The sequence below is a fragment of the Anastrepha ludens genome, chromosome 6, assembly GCF_028408465.1.
Source record: "Anastrepha ludens isolate Willacy chromosome 6, idAnaLude1.1, whole genome shotgun sequence".
NCBI classification, from domain to species: Eukaryota; Metazoa; Arthropoda; class Insecta; order Diptera; family Tephritidae; genus Anastrepha; species Anastrepha ludens.
The window spans coordinates 61200233-61212421 of NC_071502.1; the positions used below are offsets into that span (position 1 = coordinate 61200233).

At 35.9% G+C, this 12189-nt stretch overlaps 1 protein-coding gene across 1 annotated transcript in view; it reads left to right on the top strand.

Moving 5' to 3' along the window:
- LOC128866540 (probable nuclear hormone receptor HR3) overlaps nt 1-12189 on the top strand; it is a 50146-nt gene that overhangs the window by 34886 nt on the left and 3071 nt on the right. The window contains exons 2-4 of the mRNA XM_054107355.1: nt 9487-9714; nt 9782-9947; nt 11369-11532. Of these exons, the coding sequence (XP_053963330.1) occupies nt 9487-9714; nt 9782-9947; nt 11369-11532 (558 nt within the window). The remainder of the gene's footprint in view (nt 1-9486; nt 9715-9781; nt 9948-11368; nt 11533-12189) is intronic.

Below are 12189 nucleotides of genomic sequence, written 5' to 3' on the forward strand. Positions count from 1 at the left end.
AAATATTTCAAATGGTCACGAGTTATGTTGATTCTATCAAACTTCAAACCCATCTTGATTATGTAACAGCTTAGTATGATAGGAATTGTTTGCATCTTAATGTTACCAAATTTTTTTTGTTTAGCATTTCATAAGTCTCGATCCATACTTGCTATTAAATTCTTGACTCTTTACTGAGTTCGTTTAATGTACGACCCTCGAGGAGTTTTTGATGGGAAGTTTCTATTTTTTTTTCTATAGTCAATTGAATTACGTTGTTGCAGTCTTACTTATTCATTTGTCGCCTCATAAGGAGACCTTACAATGTCCGTCATATAAAACGGCTGAAGCTGTTTCAAAAAAATTTTTGTTCGTTTTGCTATTCGGTCACTACGATTTAACTTAAATCCCTAAATAATAAATGAACTATTCTATCATTGACTTTGTTTTAAATATAAGGTGCGATTGATTGCCTATTCTCACTTGTATTCGTTTTAACCCTCCATCTGGAAGCCAACGATATCATGATATTTTTGTATTAGATCGAGTAAGAACGATGCTTCTAATTCTCCCATTTCCAGAACGATGAAGAAATACAGTAAGCCCCAAAACACTTTTGACATAGATTTTTCTTTACCAAAATCTAGATTTGGGCAGTTGGGTTAAATGGCTGCTGTTGCGAGGGGTCCACTTGCACAAAAACGTAAAATTTGTCCGTTGTGATACCATACAGCGGGACGGGAGGGGAAAGGGTGAGGGGGAAGAACCAGACAATTGGAGAAAACGGAAGAAGAGGTTTGAATTAGAGAATAACAACCAACAGTGGCGATTTACGTTTGTATTAGCCTTGACTTACTAAGTAGCTTGACTACTGATGAATTTCACCAGATGTGTGATATTTAAACCCGCAATATCTGCCGGTGAAGTGAAAAAGTGAGAGCCCAGATGTTTAAACCTTAGCCCGACGAGAGCAGCAGGACAGCTGAGAAGAAGGTGCAGGGATGATTCCACCTCGTCCTCCAGACAGCTTCTGCAGAAAGGGCTCGAAGCAATCGCAAACCTCACCGCATGAACACCTAACGGGCGGTGTCTGCTGAGGATACCTACAAAATTCGATAGCTGTGGCTTTGTTAGCTTTAGTAGTTCCCTCGAGCGCTCTCGATCCACCCGCGTCCAAAAGGATCTCGCGACTTTGCATGTTTGCGCATTAGCCCAGCGCTCGCTGAGTTGACGCGAGGCCCATTTTTCCAGTAGCAGACCACAGGTGCTTAAGGGAACTCCAATCCTCTCATATTTGCGATTTGGGTAGTTACTAATAAACTAATTTAATTAGTAATTATATTGCAAATGTTCACTGTAAATAGTCTGTAAGAAATTTTTGTATCTTCTAGATTGTAACTAAATAAATAAATATAACCGAAGTGACAGCAAAGTTTGAAGCAAAGTCATTAACAGTAGGAGTTTTCTAATCGTTTTATGCTTATGTACAATATATTAAAATAACAAATGAAAGCTCATATGATCCAAATTTTTAATTTTTCTTTAATTTTTTGTAATGAAAAAAATCGTTCTAAATACTACTACTAAGTTTAAAATTTAATTTGTTATCATGAAAGTTAATTAAACATTGTCATTCATTTACGCTTATTATCTTCATTGATTTTATTAAAAAACAAGGTTTGGCTATCGTGAGGTTTCTTTTTAAAAATTCTTAAAAAAACACTATTTAATATTTTTCCGTGGATAAAGAAAAATGTTTCAATTAATTTTAGAAAACCTTTTCATTCAAAGCTCTGCCTTGGCTGGCTCTACATTAGCCCATCTTGTCAATATAATTTTCCTAGACATATAAGAGCTTGCTTGCTCTATCTCACCAATGGCGCGGCCGATAGGCAACTCAAGGATTTGCTTCGCTTCTGGATTATTGGAACAACATTAATATTAAACTGAAATCTGCAAAAAAAGTCTAGCGAGTCAAATCGCAGCTCTGAAGTGGTCAGTTTCGTAAAATGCGGCTTTATACTGCTGAAACCAAAATCATCAAATAAATATCATGAAATTCCAATCGTATTTTAATGGTCAAATAAAAATTACCATTTTTGCTACTACTCCCAAAGAGGCTTGAAACTGTAATTCGTTGCGTATATTTGTTAATCTATAGACCGAAACTTCTTTTTAATAAACACGTAATATGGACAATCCAGCATTACTTTGGAAGATAATTTTCCACATTTCAAAATATTGTTGAAGCGTGAAGTGATTTATTTTGCACAGCGGAGATATGGTACCGTATTTCTGGACCATTTTTGAATGTCAATTGGCTCTTGTAATTAAGAAAACAGTTGAAAGAAACACCCTTTATTAAAAGGCGCCAGAGTAAGACTTAACACATTGATATAAACATTAAAATGGCCCCTCCATAGATTCTTTAACACGAAGTCAAAAAAAAGAGTTTAAAGTCACTTTTATAATTGAAATGAAACATTAAGATTATTTTCTGCGAGAAAAAACGAACTAGAAATTTACGCTGTGAGTAGTCGAAGCATAAATATTATGCCTGTCATTTCTCTACGACCAGCAACACGAAGAAGATTTATAAATATTAATACTAATAAAAAATATTAAATATTATTAGCACAAACTATAATAGGGGCGGCTTCGGCCGTCTTTATTACATTTCATTTATTTCAGTACTTGCTTTTGTTTGAGTCACCTTTGGCATAGAGTCTCATATAAGCTAGAGTTGAGATTTACAGAAACGGCCCAGTAACTATGCTCATCTACAATACGAGTATATGTACATAATTGCCTTTTTACAGTGCGAGTGTACAGGAGTACGAGTTTGAGTGCTTCTATAATTTTTGTTTATTTCCATTTTTTACTTACTCCTTGATGGTTTTTAACTGCTCATTACTTATTATTAATCATTGGTTAAGTGTTATTGCTAGGCACTCATTGGCGCTCATCATATAAAAATTTCATTATGAATTATTGTACAAACTAAAAAAGAAAAATAGAAAACCCCAAAGTAATTACGAAAAAAATTTAGTTTGTTTAGCTTTTTCCTTTGCGCTGCTTTATCACAGGTGGGAATCGCTTAAATTTGTCAACTGCTCATACAAACTCGTACATTAATGCATACACTTTGACGCCGACGCATATGGACACACACGCAGGCATTCATACACGTAAATGCACAAATGCATGCACTTGCATTCTTACATTGCCGCTTTTGTATTTTGCAGCGTGTATTTTTTCACTTCACTTTAAATGTGTTTTCTGTTGTTGTAAATTCGAGAAGGTGGCACGCAGTCCATTCAGCCAACTCGGCCTCCTCGATAGCGCACCTTCCCCTCCATCCTTTCAATCTGCGATTCCAACTGCATGCCACGCCAACAAGATAAGTATTTCTGTAAAACAGGCACACATATACACACGCACGTACAGCACGGTATGCATGTATTGTATTCTTTTTAGCATGCAAACCAATCGAAAAGCTGTGAAGCTGCAAAAAATCAGTATTTTTTGCCGTACACATATAAATATGTATGTGTACATATAAGTGTATTATTTACATAATAATTTCTTGGACTGTCAGAAAACAAGCGAATTGCATATGCATGGATACGTAGTTACATGCATACATACTCACTCATGATAGGGTGATCGATTATTTCAGTTTCTTCGAAGCCAAGCTTTGGAGGTATTTATATAAAAATACGGGAAGGGAGATTCTAGGAAATAAAATATATGCTGTAAGTAAATGAAAATTTGAACACTTTGCAACAGGTTTTTGGTCGAATATCGAAATGTTGTCGAATTTACGGTAATTAAAAACCCTGAGTGAAGACAAATCCGTCGCAAAGCATCTCGAGTAGACTCTCTTTCTTTCTTGTTTGATAAAGCTAGTTTTATGTATAGAATAAAAATAAATAAATAATTGGCGCGTACACTTCTGTTAGGTGTTTGGCCGAGCTCCTCCTCCTATTTGTGGTATGCGTTTTGATGTTGTTCCACAAATGGAGGGACCTACAGTTTCAAGCCGACTCCGAACGGCAGATATTTTTATGAGGAGCTTTTTCATGGCAGGAATACACTCGGAGGTTTGCCATTGCCTGCCGAGGGGCGACCGCTATTAGAAAAATGTTTTTATAAATTTTGCTTTCACCGAGATTCGAACCAACGACCTCTCTGTGAATTCCGAATGGTAATCACGCACCAACCCATTCGGCTACGGCGGCCGATTAATAGGCGTATAGAATAATAGTAATAATAAACCATTGCTAGAAAATTTACGGAAAATATATTATATTTGGTTATGAAGGCCCCCAAGTTATAGAGCTGGTAGTCGGCGGGATCTCTGCAGATATCTCATTCGATCCCAAAAGCTTCCAAGATAGTCTTCAGCAACAGTCGAGGCTTTACCATCCCTTGTTCTCCTTTTATCGCCCAGTTTCTGCTGCAATCATTATAGTAGGTAGAGTTGTACCAACCCTTGGGGCTTTAAAGAATGAATGTTGTCTTCACATCATATTGGGGGCAAGTGAACTCTGCTTTCTGCAGTCTGATTTCATACGCTGTTTAGAGACCATGAAAAAATTGTGTAGAGATTTTATTACTGTGGAGTTTTATAATTCAAGTTTATTAGTCTAAGTATTTTTTTACCAGGAAAACAAGCTAATGATATCACAAAAGTCGATGCTGTTTTGGCTATTTGTTCAATGCAAAAATTTATATTTCTATTCTCATGCGAATAACTTTTCTATTTATTAGAGGACTTTTTTTCATTTATATCACAAATGAGTACAAAAATGTTGAAAAATTATATTCTCATATGCTCAGCAGCAAAATTGTGCGTACAAACTATTTTCCTTAGCATGTATGCCCCTATAACACATGGGCTGAAAAGTCTCGTGCCAAAAAGAGAAAAAAATGTTTTTTTTTGTGCAAAATTAACTTTATTCATAAACGTAATTTCCATCAAGAACAACGCAATCATTCCAACCGCCGCTCTAACATTTCAATACCATTTTTTGTAGAACGATTTTTAGCCTCAAAATAGGCCTCAGTTTCAGCGATAACCTCTTAATTCGATCGAAATTTCTTAACGACGAGTATTTTTTAGGTCTACGAACAGCCAGTAGTCGCTGGGAGCCAAATCTTGCGATTACGGTGGATGTGAGAGCAATACGAAGTTCAATTCATGTCGTTTTGCCATTGTTTTCATTAGCACATCTCTTAGCACAATAACTCACGAACTAGTGAATTGAATATCGAATTTAACCGAATATTTACTTCAAATATTCCGACAAGAATAATCTTAACTATTGTTTTTGTCTCAAGGCTATCGAGAAATATCGATAAGGCGTACCATCTATTGCGCTGAAAAAGTGTGCGCACAAGCATTGATTTCGCACTTTCCGAAGTTGCGTTGGTGCGTCATTGGTAATTAGTATGCGTTTGCCCAAATTATTCATAAGTAATCAATTTTAATTGCAACTATAGAGTAAGACCGGAAAAGACCATGGAGGCCAAAAGAAATGAAATTAGAGTTGGCGGAAGAAAAACTAGTATACGCTTGTGGAAGGAGGGGAAGAAGAGCAACCGTTGAAAGAACGTATTCCTCAGTCCAGAGAGTCAATCAAAACTAAAAAAAAGTGGAGTGTATGCATACATATATTTCTTATAATAAAGAGTGAAATTTTCATACTTTTACAAAACAAAAAAAAATTAACGTTTTTAATATCCGGAAAACGTATGATTTTAAAAAAAATTAAGCAATAAGGAAAGATTAAATTATCTTTAATTTACTTTAATTACCTTTCTTTTGGTATCGCATCCTTTGATGTTTCAACGAATTCTTCAGATATTAGAAACTCTTGAGTACTTCCCTTTTTTTATTCCAAAACCGCTATCTCGTAAACTACGTGGCAGAAAAAATACGTGTTCTCGGGCTCAGCGACCGATTTCACATAGTTGTCTGGTTCTTGAGTTCTTTTAGCTGTAAACTAGTGCAATAAAAGTATGAGGTAGGTATATTCACAAAAAATGTCATTGCTTGGAATTTGGACCATGATTCTGATACAAATTTCGTAAAATTTATAAACCTGAGTATAGCAGGGAACTGCAAGGCAAAAGAACTTGCTCGAACCGGTACAACGCTCGACCTCCAAGTGGATAAGACGCTGATACCCATGACTATAGACCTTTGTAAACTATTCAAACCATTGAATAAGGTAAATACAAGTTGGCAAAACCTCTCAACATGCGAACTAAGCAGACAGACATTGCCGAAATGGAACAGCGATCGATCAAAAAGCTTGTTAAGATTTAACAGAGAAACTATAAGAAAAATGATAGGGGTATTGACTGGTCATTGTCTGATAGGCAGCCACGCTAGAAGGTTAGGGCTTCCGTACTTCAATTTCTGTAGAAGCTGTCTAAATACAGAAGAGCAGAAAACAGTGAGACACCTTTTATGTGAGTGTGAAAGCTTAGCGACAAGGAGGCTCCGCACTCATGACGTGCCATTTTTAATTGATTTAGCGGACATAGCGCATCTAAAACTAACGAAGCTTTGCTCGTTTATTAAAGCTACCGGATGGTTTGAAAAGGAACCTATAGGGTAATGATAAATTCCAGTGGTATCACAATGGACCTATGAAAGGTCTAAGTGTGTAATTGCGACAGCCACCCCACCTACCTATAAACCTGAGCTCAGTACTGGAGTTAATCCAGCTTCGAGCATTTGAGAGCTCTACATTGTATTTAAAGTAATCTTCTTAACTAACTTCTAATATTACATAAATTTATTCATTAAATACTAAAAGAGGTTGACTTTTTCTACCTCAAATTCCAATATTTATTCGTGAAGTAATTACGGTTTATCCAAAGAACATTAAAAATATAATTCCACATAAAGTTTTGCCAAAGACTTGTTACATGCAAACATAATTGCTGCTGATACATAGAACAATTAAATTAAACTACATTGATAACAAAATTCTTACAACTCTTAAGTACTAATTTTATTTTTATATAATTTTAATTTAACCCAAGCAGCTTTAATGTGCGCTTGCAAGCATCAAATCGCAATTAAAAGTATGTACGTATGTATATAAAGTTGAGAAGAAAAATAAAAACAACATTGAATGAAATCGCTGCCGCGCTGAGCCGCTTGTAAACCAAAACCACCGCGAGCATCCAATCACTTACGCCCCAACAACACAAAAACAACAGCAACATAAAGCTTTTGTGTTGAACTGCAACTATGAATGAGATGCAGGACGCCACAATAATTCATACAAATTTTACACGCATACATACACACACACACCTACTAATGCATACAAACTTGCATGTAGGCGCATATAAGACTTGCACACATACATACACCCGTATATACTACGAGTATCATAGCTTTAAAGAGCCGGGGAATTATCAAAGAATGGATGAAGAGAGTGCATGCAAGAGCGTATAAGCATAGATATGCAAATTAAGAGTGCTCATAATAGCTTAATAAGAGAACAGGACAAAGCTTCGAACAAAAAAGCTTTTTTAGCTTTTTGTTTAGTGTTTTTTATTCTATTTACTTTTTCATTCATTTCATTTCATATTGTTTCGAAATATTTATGTGCGCGCCAAACGGCGTTGTAGCACTGAGCGTCTTGTACTGTACATTTCTACAACAAAAACAACAACAAGAACATAGTCAACACTATCCAATACAATACAATACATTTGATGTGTTATAAATCCAAAGAAAGTTCATTGACATCTTGAATGCTTGTCATTTCACAAATAAACACTAAACGTACATACATACAAACAGGCATACGTACCTTTGTATGTAAATATGCATATGCGTACATTTGTATGTATTGTAATTATATAAATATGTACATTCATACATGTCATATGCAAGCATTAGATTCCGTTCGGTGAGTGGCAAGGTGCCCCTCTATGGGGAAGTGTAGTGAGTAACTCTCAATATTTGTAGCGGATATTGTAGGGGCGGGGAAGGTGGAAAATAAAAAAAAATAAAAAAACTTAAGAATACACTTCATCTTGCGAAAAGATAATGCTTCCGAATGCCCTTTGGCAGCTACAAGTTGTTTTTTTATATTTTCAGTTCAGTCTAGGCGCATTCCTCGGATTGATAATTTTTTAAATTTAGTTTCGAAATTTATTTGATAATTTAATTTTATTTATGAGCGCGACATTGCGTTTTTTCGTCACCGGCCGATTAATCTGTTCTTTGTGTGAGTGTGTTTTTTTTTTATTCTCTTTTACTGTTGTGCAGTAAAAAGTATTTAAAGCTTTGACACAGTTAATCAGGAAATAAAACTGAAAATAACCTGCATGAAGGGGAAGTAGTGTGGCTTCATTATTGCATACATTGCCACAGACAATTTCATTTACTATATTTTTTAATATGTTTTTTGTTTTTGTTTTTTGCCAACGCAAACCGTTTGCAGTATAATCGACGCCGATTGTTTTTAGTATACTTGATGCACCGCAAAAGAACGAATACTTTTCCAACCAACTGTTGTAATGAATGAACAGCAGAAGTTTGAATACAACGTTGCGCATTTTCTCCCATATAGGGTATGCACGATATTTGTTTTTGAAATGTTTTAGAAGAAAATGCGCAACCACTCGGCGAAAAAGAATAGCAACAAAGCAACGGGAATTTCGGGCTCCTTGAAAATTGCACCTTGTTATACTATAATTGCATAACCTATAAGGCCGTTTTGAGTGTTTGGCCGAGGTCCTCCTCCTATTTGTGGTGTACGTCTTGATGTTGTTCCACAAATAGAGGGGCCTACAGTTTTAAGCCGACTCCGAACGGCAGATATACACTCGGAGGTTTGGCATTGCCTTCCGAGGGGGGACCGCTATTAGAAAAATGTTTTTCTTCATTTTGATGTTTCACCGAGATTCGAACCTAAGTTCTCTCTGAATTCCGAATTGTAGTCACACACCAAGCCATTCGGCTACGGCGGCCGTAGTATACGCAGTAATTCAGCCTAAAAAACAAATGGGACAGTAAAGTACAACTAGCAGACTTGAAAAATTAACGTGCTATGAACGTATGATAATTAAACCAACTACGGCAATATTTTGAACTTCTATCTGTATAGTGAAACCTTTATAACGCTAACCTACAAGGAGGAAAAGTTAAATATTAATATGGGAATAACTGAAATTATAGAAAAGAGGATAAATTATGGGACTTTTCAAAGCAGCTTAAACATACAAATAAAAACTTACTTTTAATGTTTTTATGATCGCTAATGTCAAAACGCCAACAAGACAGTCAATAAAGTTTCTAATAAGCAGGCGAGATGTCAATAAATGTTTCTTTTTTCCACTTGAAATCTTAATAGAAATTTTTAGTTAATAATTAACATGTATAGTAGATATTGAGAAAAAGGTGTAAAATTTTTATTTACGCATATATGTATGCATCTCATTAATGTTTCCCCTTTTATCTTCTCATTTTAGCTCAAATTGAAATAATTCCATGCAAAGTCTGTGGTGACAAGTCATCTGGCGTACACTATGGCGTTATAACTTGTGAAGGCTGTAAAGGTTTTTTTCGCCGATCACAAAGTTCAGTGGTGAATTATCAATGCCCTCGCAATAAACAATGTGTTGTCGACCGTGTTAATCGTAATCGGTGCCAATACTGTAGACTGCAAAAGTGCCTAAAATTGGGAATGAGTCGTGATGGTGAGTAGTGCATGAATTCATTGAGAAAACTGTATATTTTATGCAAGGTTTAACATTTCAATTGCAGCTGTAAAATTCGGTAGGATGTCGAAGAAACAGCGTGAGAAAGTGGAAGAAGAGGTGAAGTTTCATAAGGCGCAGCTGCAAGCACATAGTGACGCGGCGCCGGATAGTTCAGTTTTTGATACGCAAACACCATCGAGTAGCGATCAACTGCATCATAATTACAATGGGTAAGTATTGTTAATATTTCACATTCATCTTCGTCTTTGTCTTCATATTCATCTTCATATTCATCTTCATCTTCATCTTCATCTTGATCTTCATTTTCATCTTCATCTTCATCTTCATCCTCAACTACATCTTCATTTTCATCTTTATCTACATTTTCATCTTTATCTTCATCTTCATCTTCATCTTCATCTTCATCTTCATCTTCATCTTCATCTTCATCTTCATCTTCATCTTCATCTTCATCTTCATCTTCATCTTCATCTTCATCTTCATCTTCATCTTCATCGTCATCTTCATCTTCATCTTCATCTGCACCTTCATATTCATCTTCATCTTCATCTTCATCTTCATCTTCATCTTCATCTTCATCTTCATCTTCATCTTCATCTTCATCTTCATCTTCATCTTCATCTTCATCTTCATCTTCATCTTCATCTTCATCTTCATCTTCATCTTCATCTTCATCTTCATCTTCATCTTCATCTTCATCTTCATCTTCATCTTCATCTTCATCTTCATCTTCATCGTCATCTTCATCTTCATCTTCATCTTCATCTTCATATTCATCTTCATATTCATCTTCATCTTCATCTCCATCTCCATCTCCATCTCCATCTCCATCTCCATCTCCATCTCCATCTCCATCTCCATCTCCATCTCCATCTCCATCTCCATCTCCATCTCCATCTCCATCTCCATCTCCATCTCCATCTTCATCTTCATCTTCATCTTCATCTTCATCTCAATCTCCATCTTCATCTTCATCTCCATCTTCATCTCCATCTTCATCGTTAACTTCATCTTCATCTTCATCTTCATCGTCACCTTCATCTTCATCTTCATCTTCATCTTCATCTTCATCTTCATCTTCATCTTCATCTTCATCTTCATCTCAATCTCCATCTCCATCTTCATCTCCATCTTCATCGTTAACTTCATCTTCATCTTCATCGTCATCTTCATCTTCATCTTCATCTTCATCTTCATCTTCATCTTCATCTTCATCTTCATCTTCATCTTCATCTTCATCTTCATCTTCATCTTCATCTTCATCTTCATCTTCATCTTCATCTTCATCTTCATCTTCATCTTCATCTTCATCTTCATCTTCATCTTCATCTTCATCTTCATCTTCATCTTCATCTCCATCTCCATCTCCATCTCCATCTTCATCTTCATCTCCATCTTCATCGTCATCTTCATCGTTAACTTCATCTTCATCTACATCGTTATCTTCATCGTCATCATCATCTTCACCTTCATCTTCATCATCTTGATCTGTACATTCTTCTTTATCCTTGCCTTATCTTTATCTTTACATTCTTCATTAACCTTATCTGTATCTATATCCATATCCATATCCACAACTTTACCTCTATCTTTATCCTCATCTTACTCATCTCACCTGTCCTCTTTTTAGCTATGGCTACTCAAGCAATGAAGTGAGCTATGGCAGTCCCTACGGCTACTCGACATCGGTGACACCGCAACAGACGATGGCCTACGATATATCAGCGGATTACGTCGACAGTACCACGTACGAGCCGCGTGGCACGATAATGGATCCGGACTTCGTCAGTCATGGTAGGAGACAAAAATCACAAAAACTCGTGCCAATGCGCATTTCCATAGACGAATCAGCATTTAATACTCGTATAACCACTTACCACACGCATTACCACTACTACTACTACTACTTACTACTACTCATCTTAGTCATCATTGAAGTTATCCAGTTCAGTTCAAGTTCATCCCGTGAGCCCATCGCGTTTTCAAGTTGTACAGTTTTTGTCCATTCTATTTATTGTCGAATCAAATCTTTTATCGTTTTTTTGCTATAATTTCTTTTTGTCAGCGCCTAGGTATTGAAGTGAGTGTGTGTGGGATGTAAGTAACTCCGGTGCTACACTGCACCCATGGACTGTAAATACAAACAATATTTGTTTTTGTTATTTTTTAAATGCAACAAAAAATTAAGTTTCACGTTAATGTAGGTGGGCGCGTAGAGTCAAAATTTCAAAATTCATGCAAAATTAGGAGACATTCATTTTTCATTACTCATTGGCATATATTCATTATTAATTATGGGGGTCGCACATCACATACATATGTACGTGGGGTTGCAACATATATATTTATTTTGTAAAATATTATACCGTAAAATTTTTCGTAATATCGCTGCATCAAATTTTCGCTGTTGTCTACCAAAAAAAAAAAAAAAACAAAAAAAACCAAAAAAAA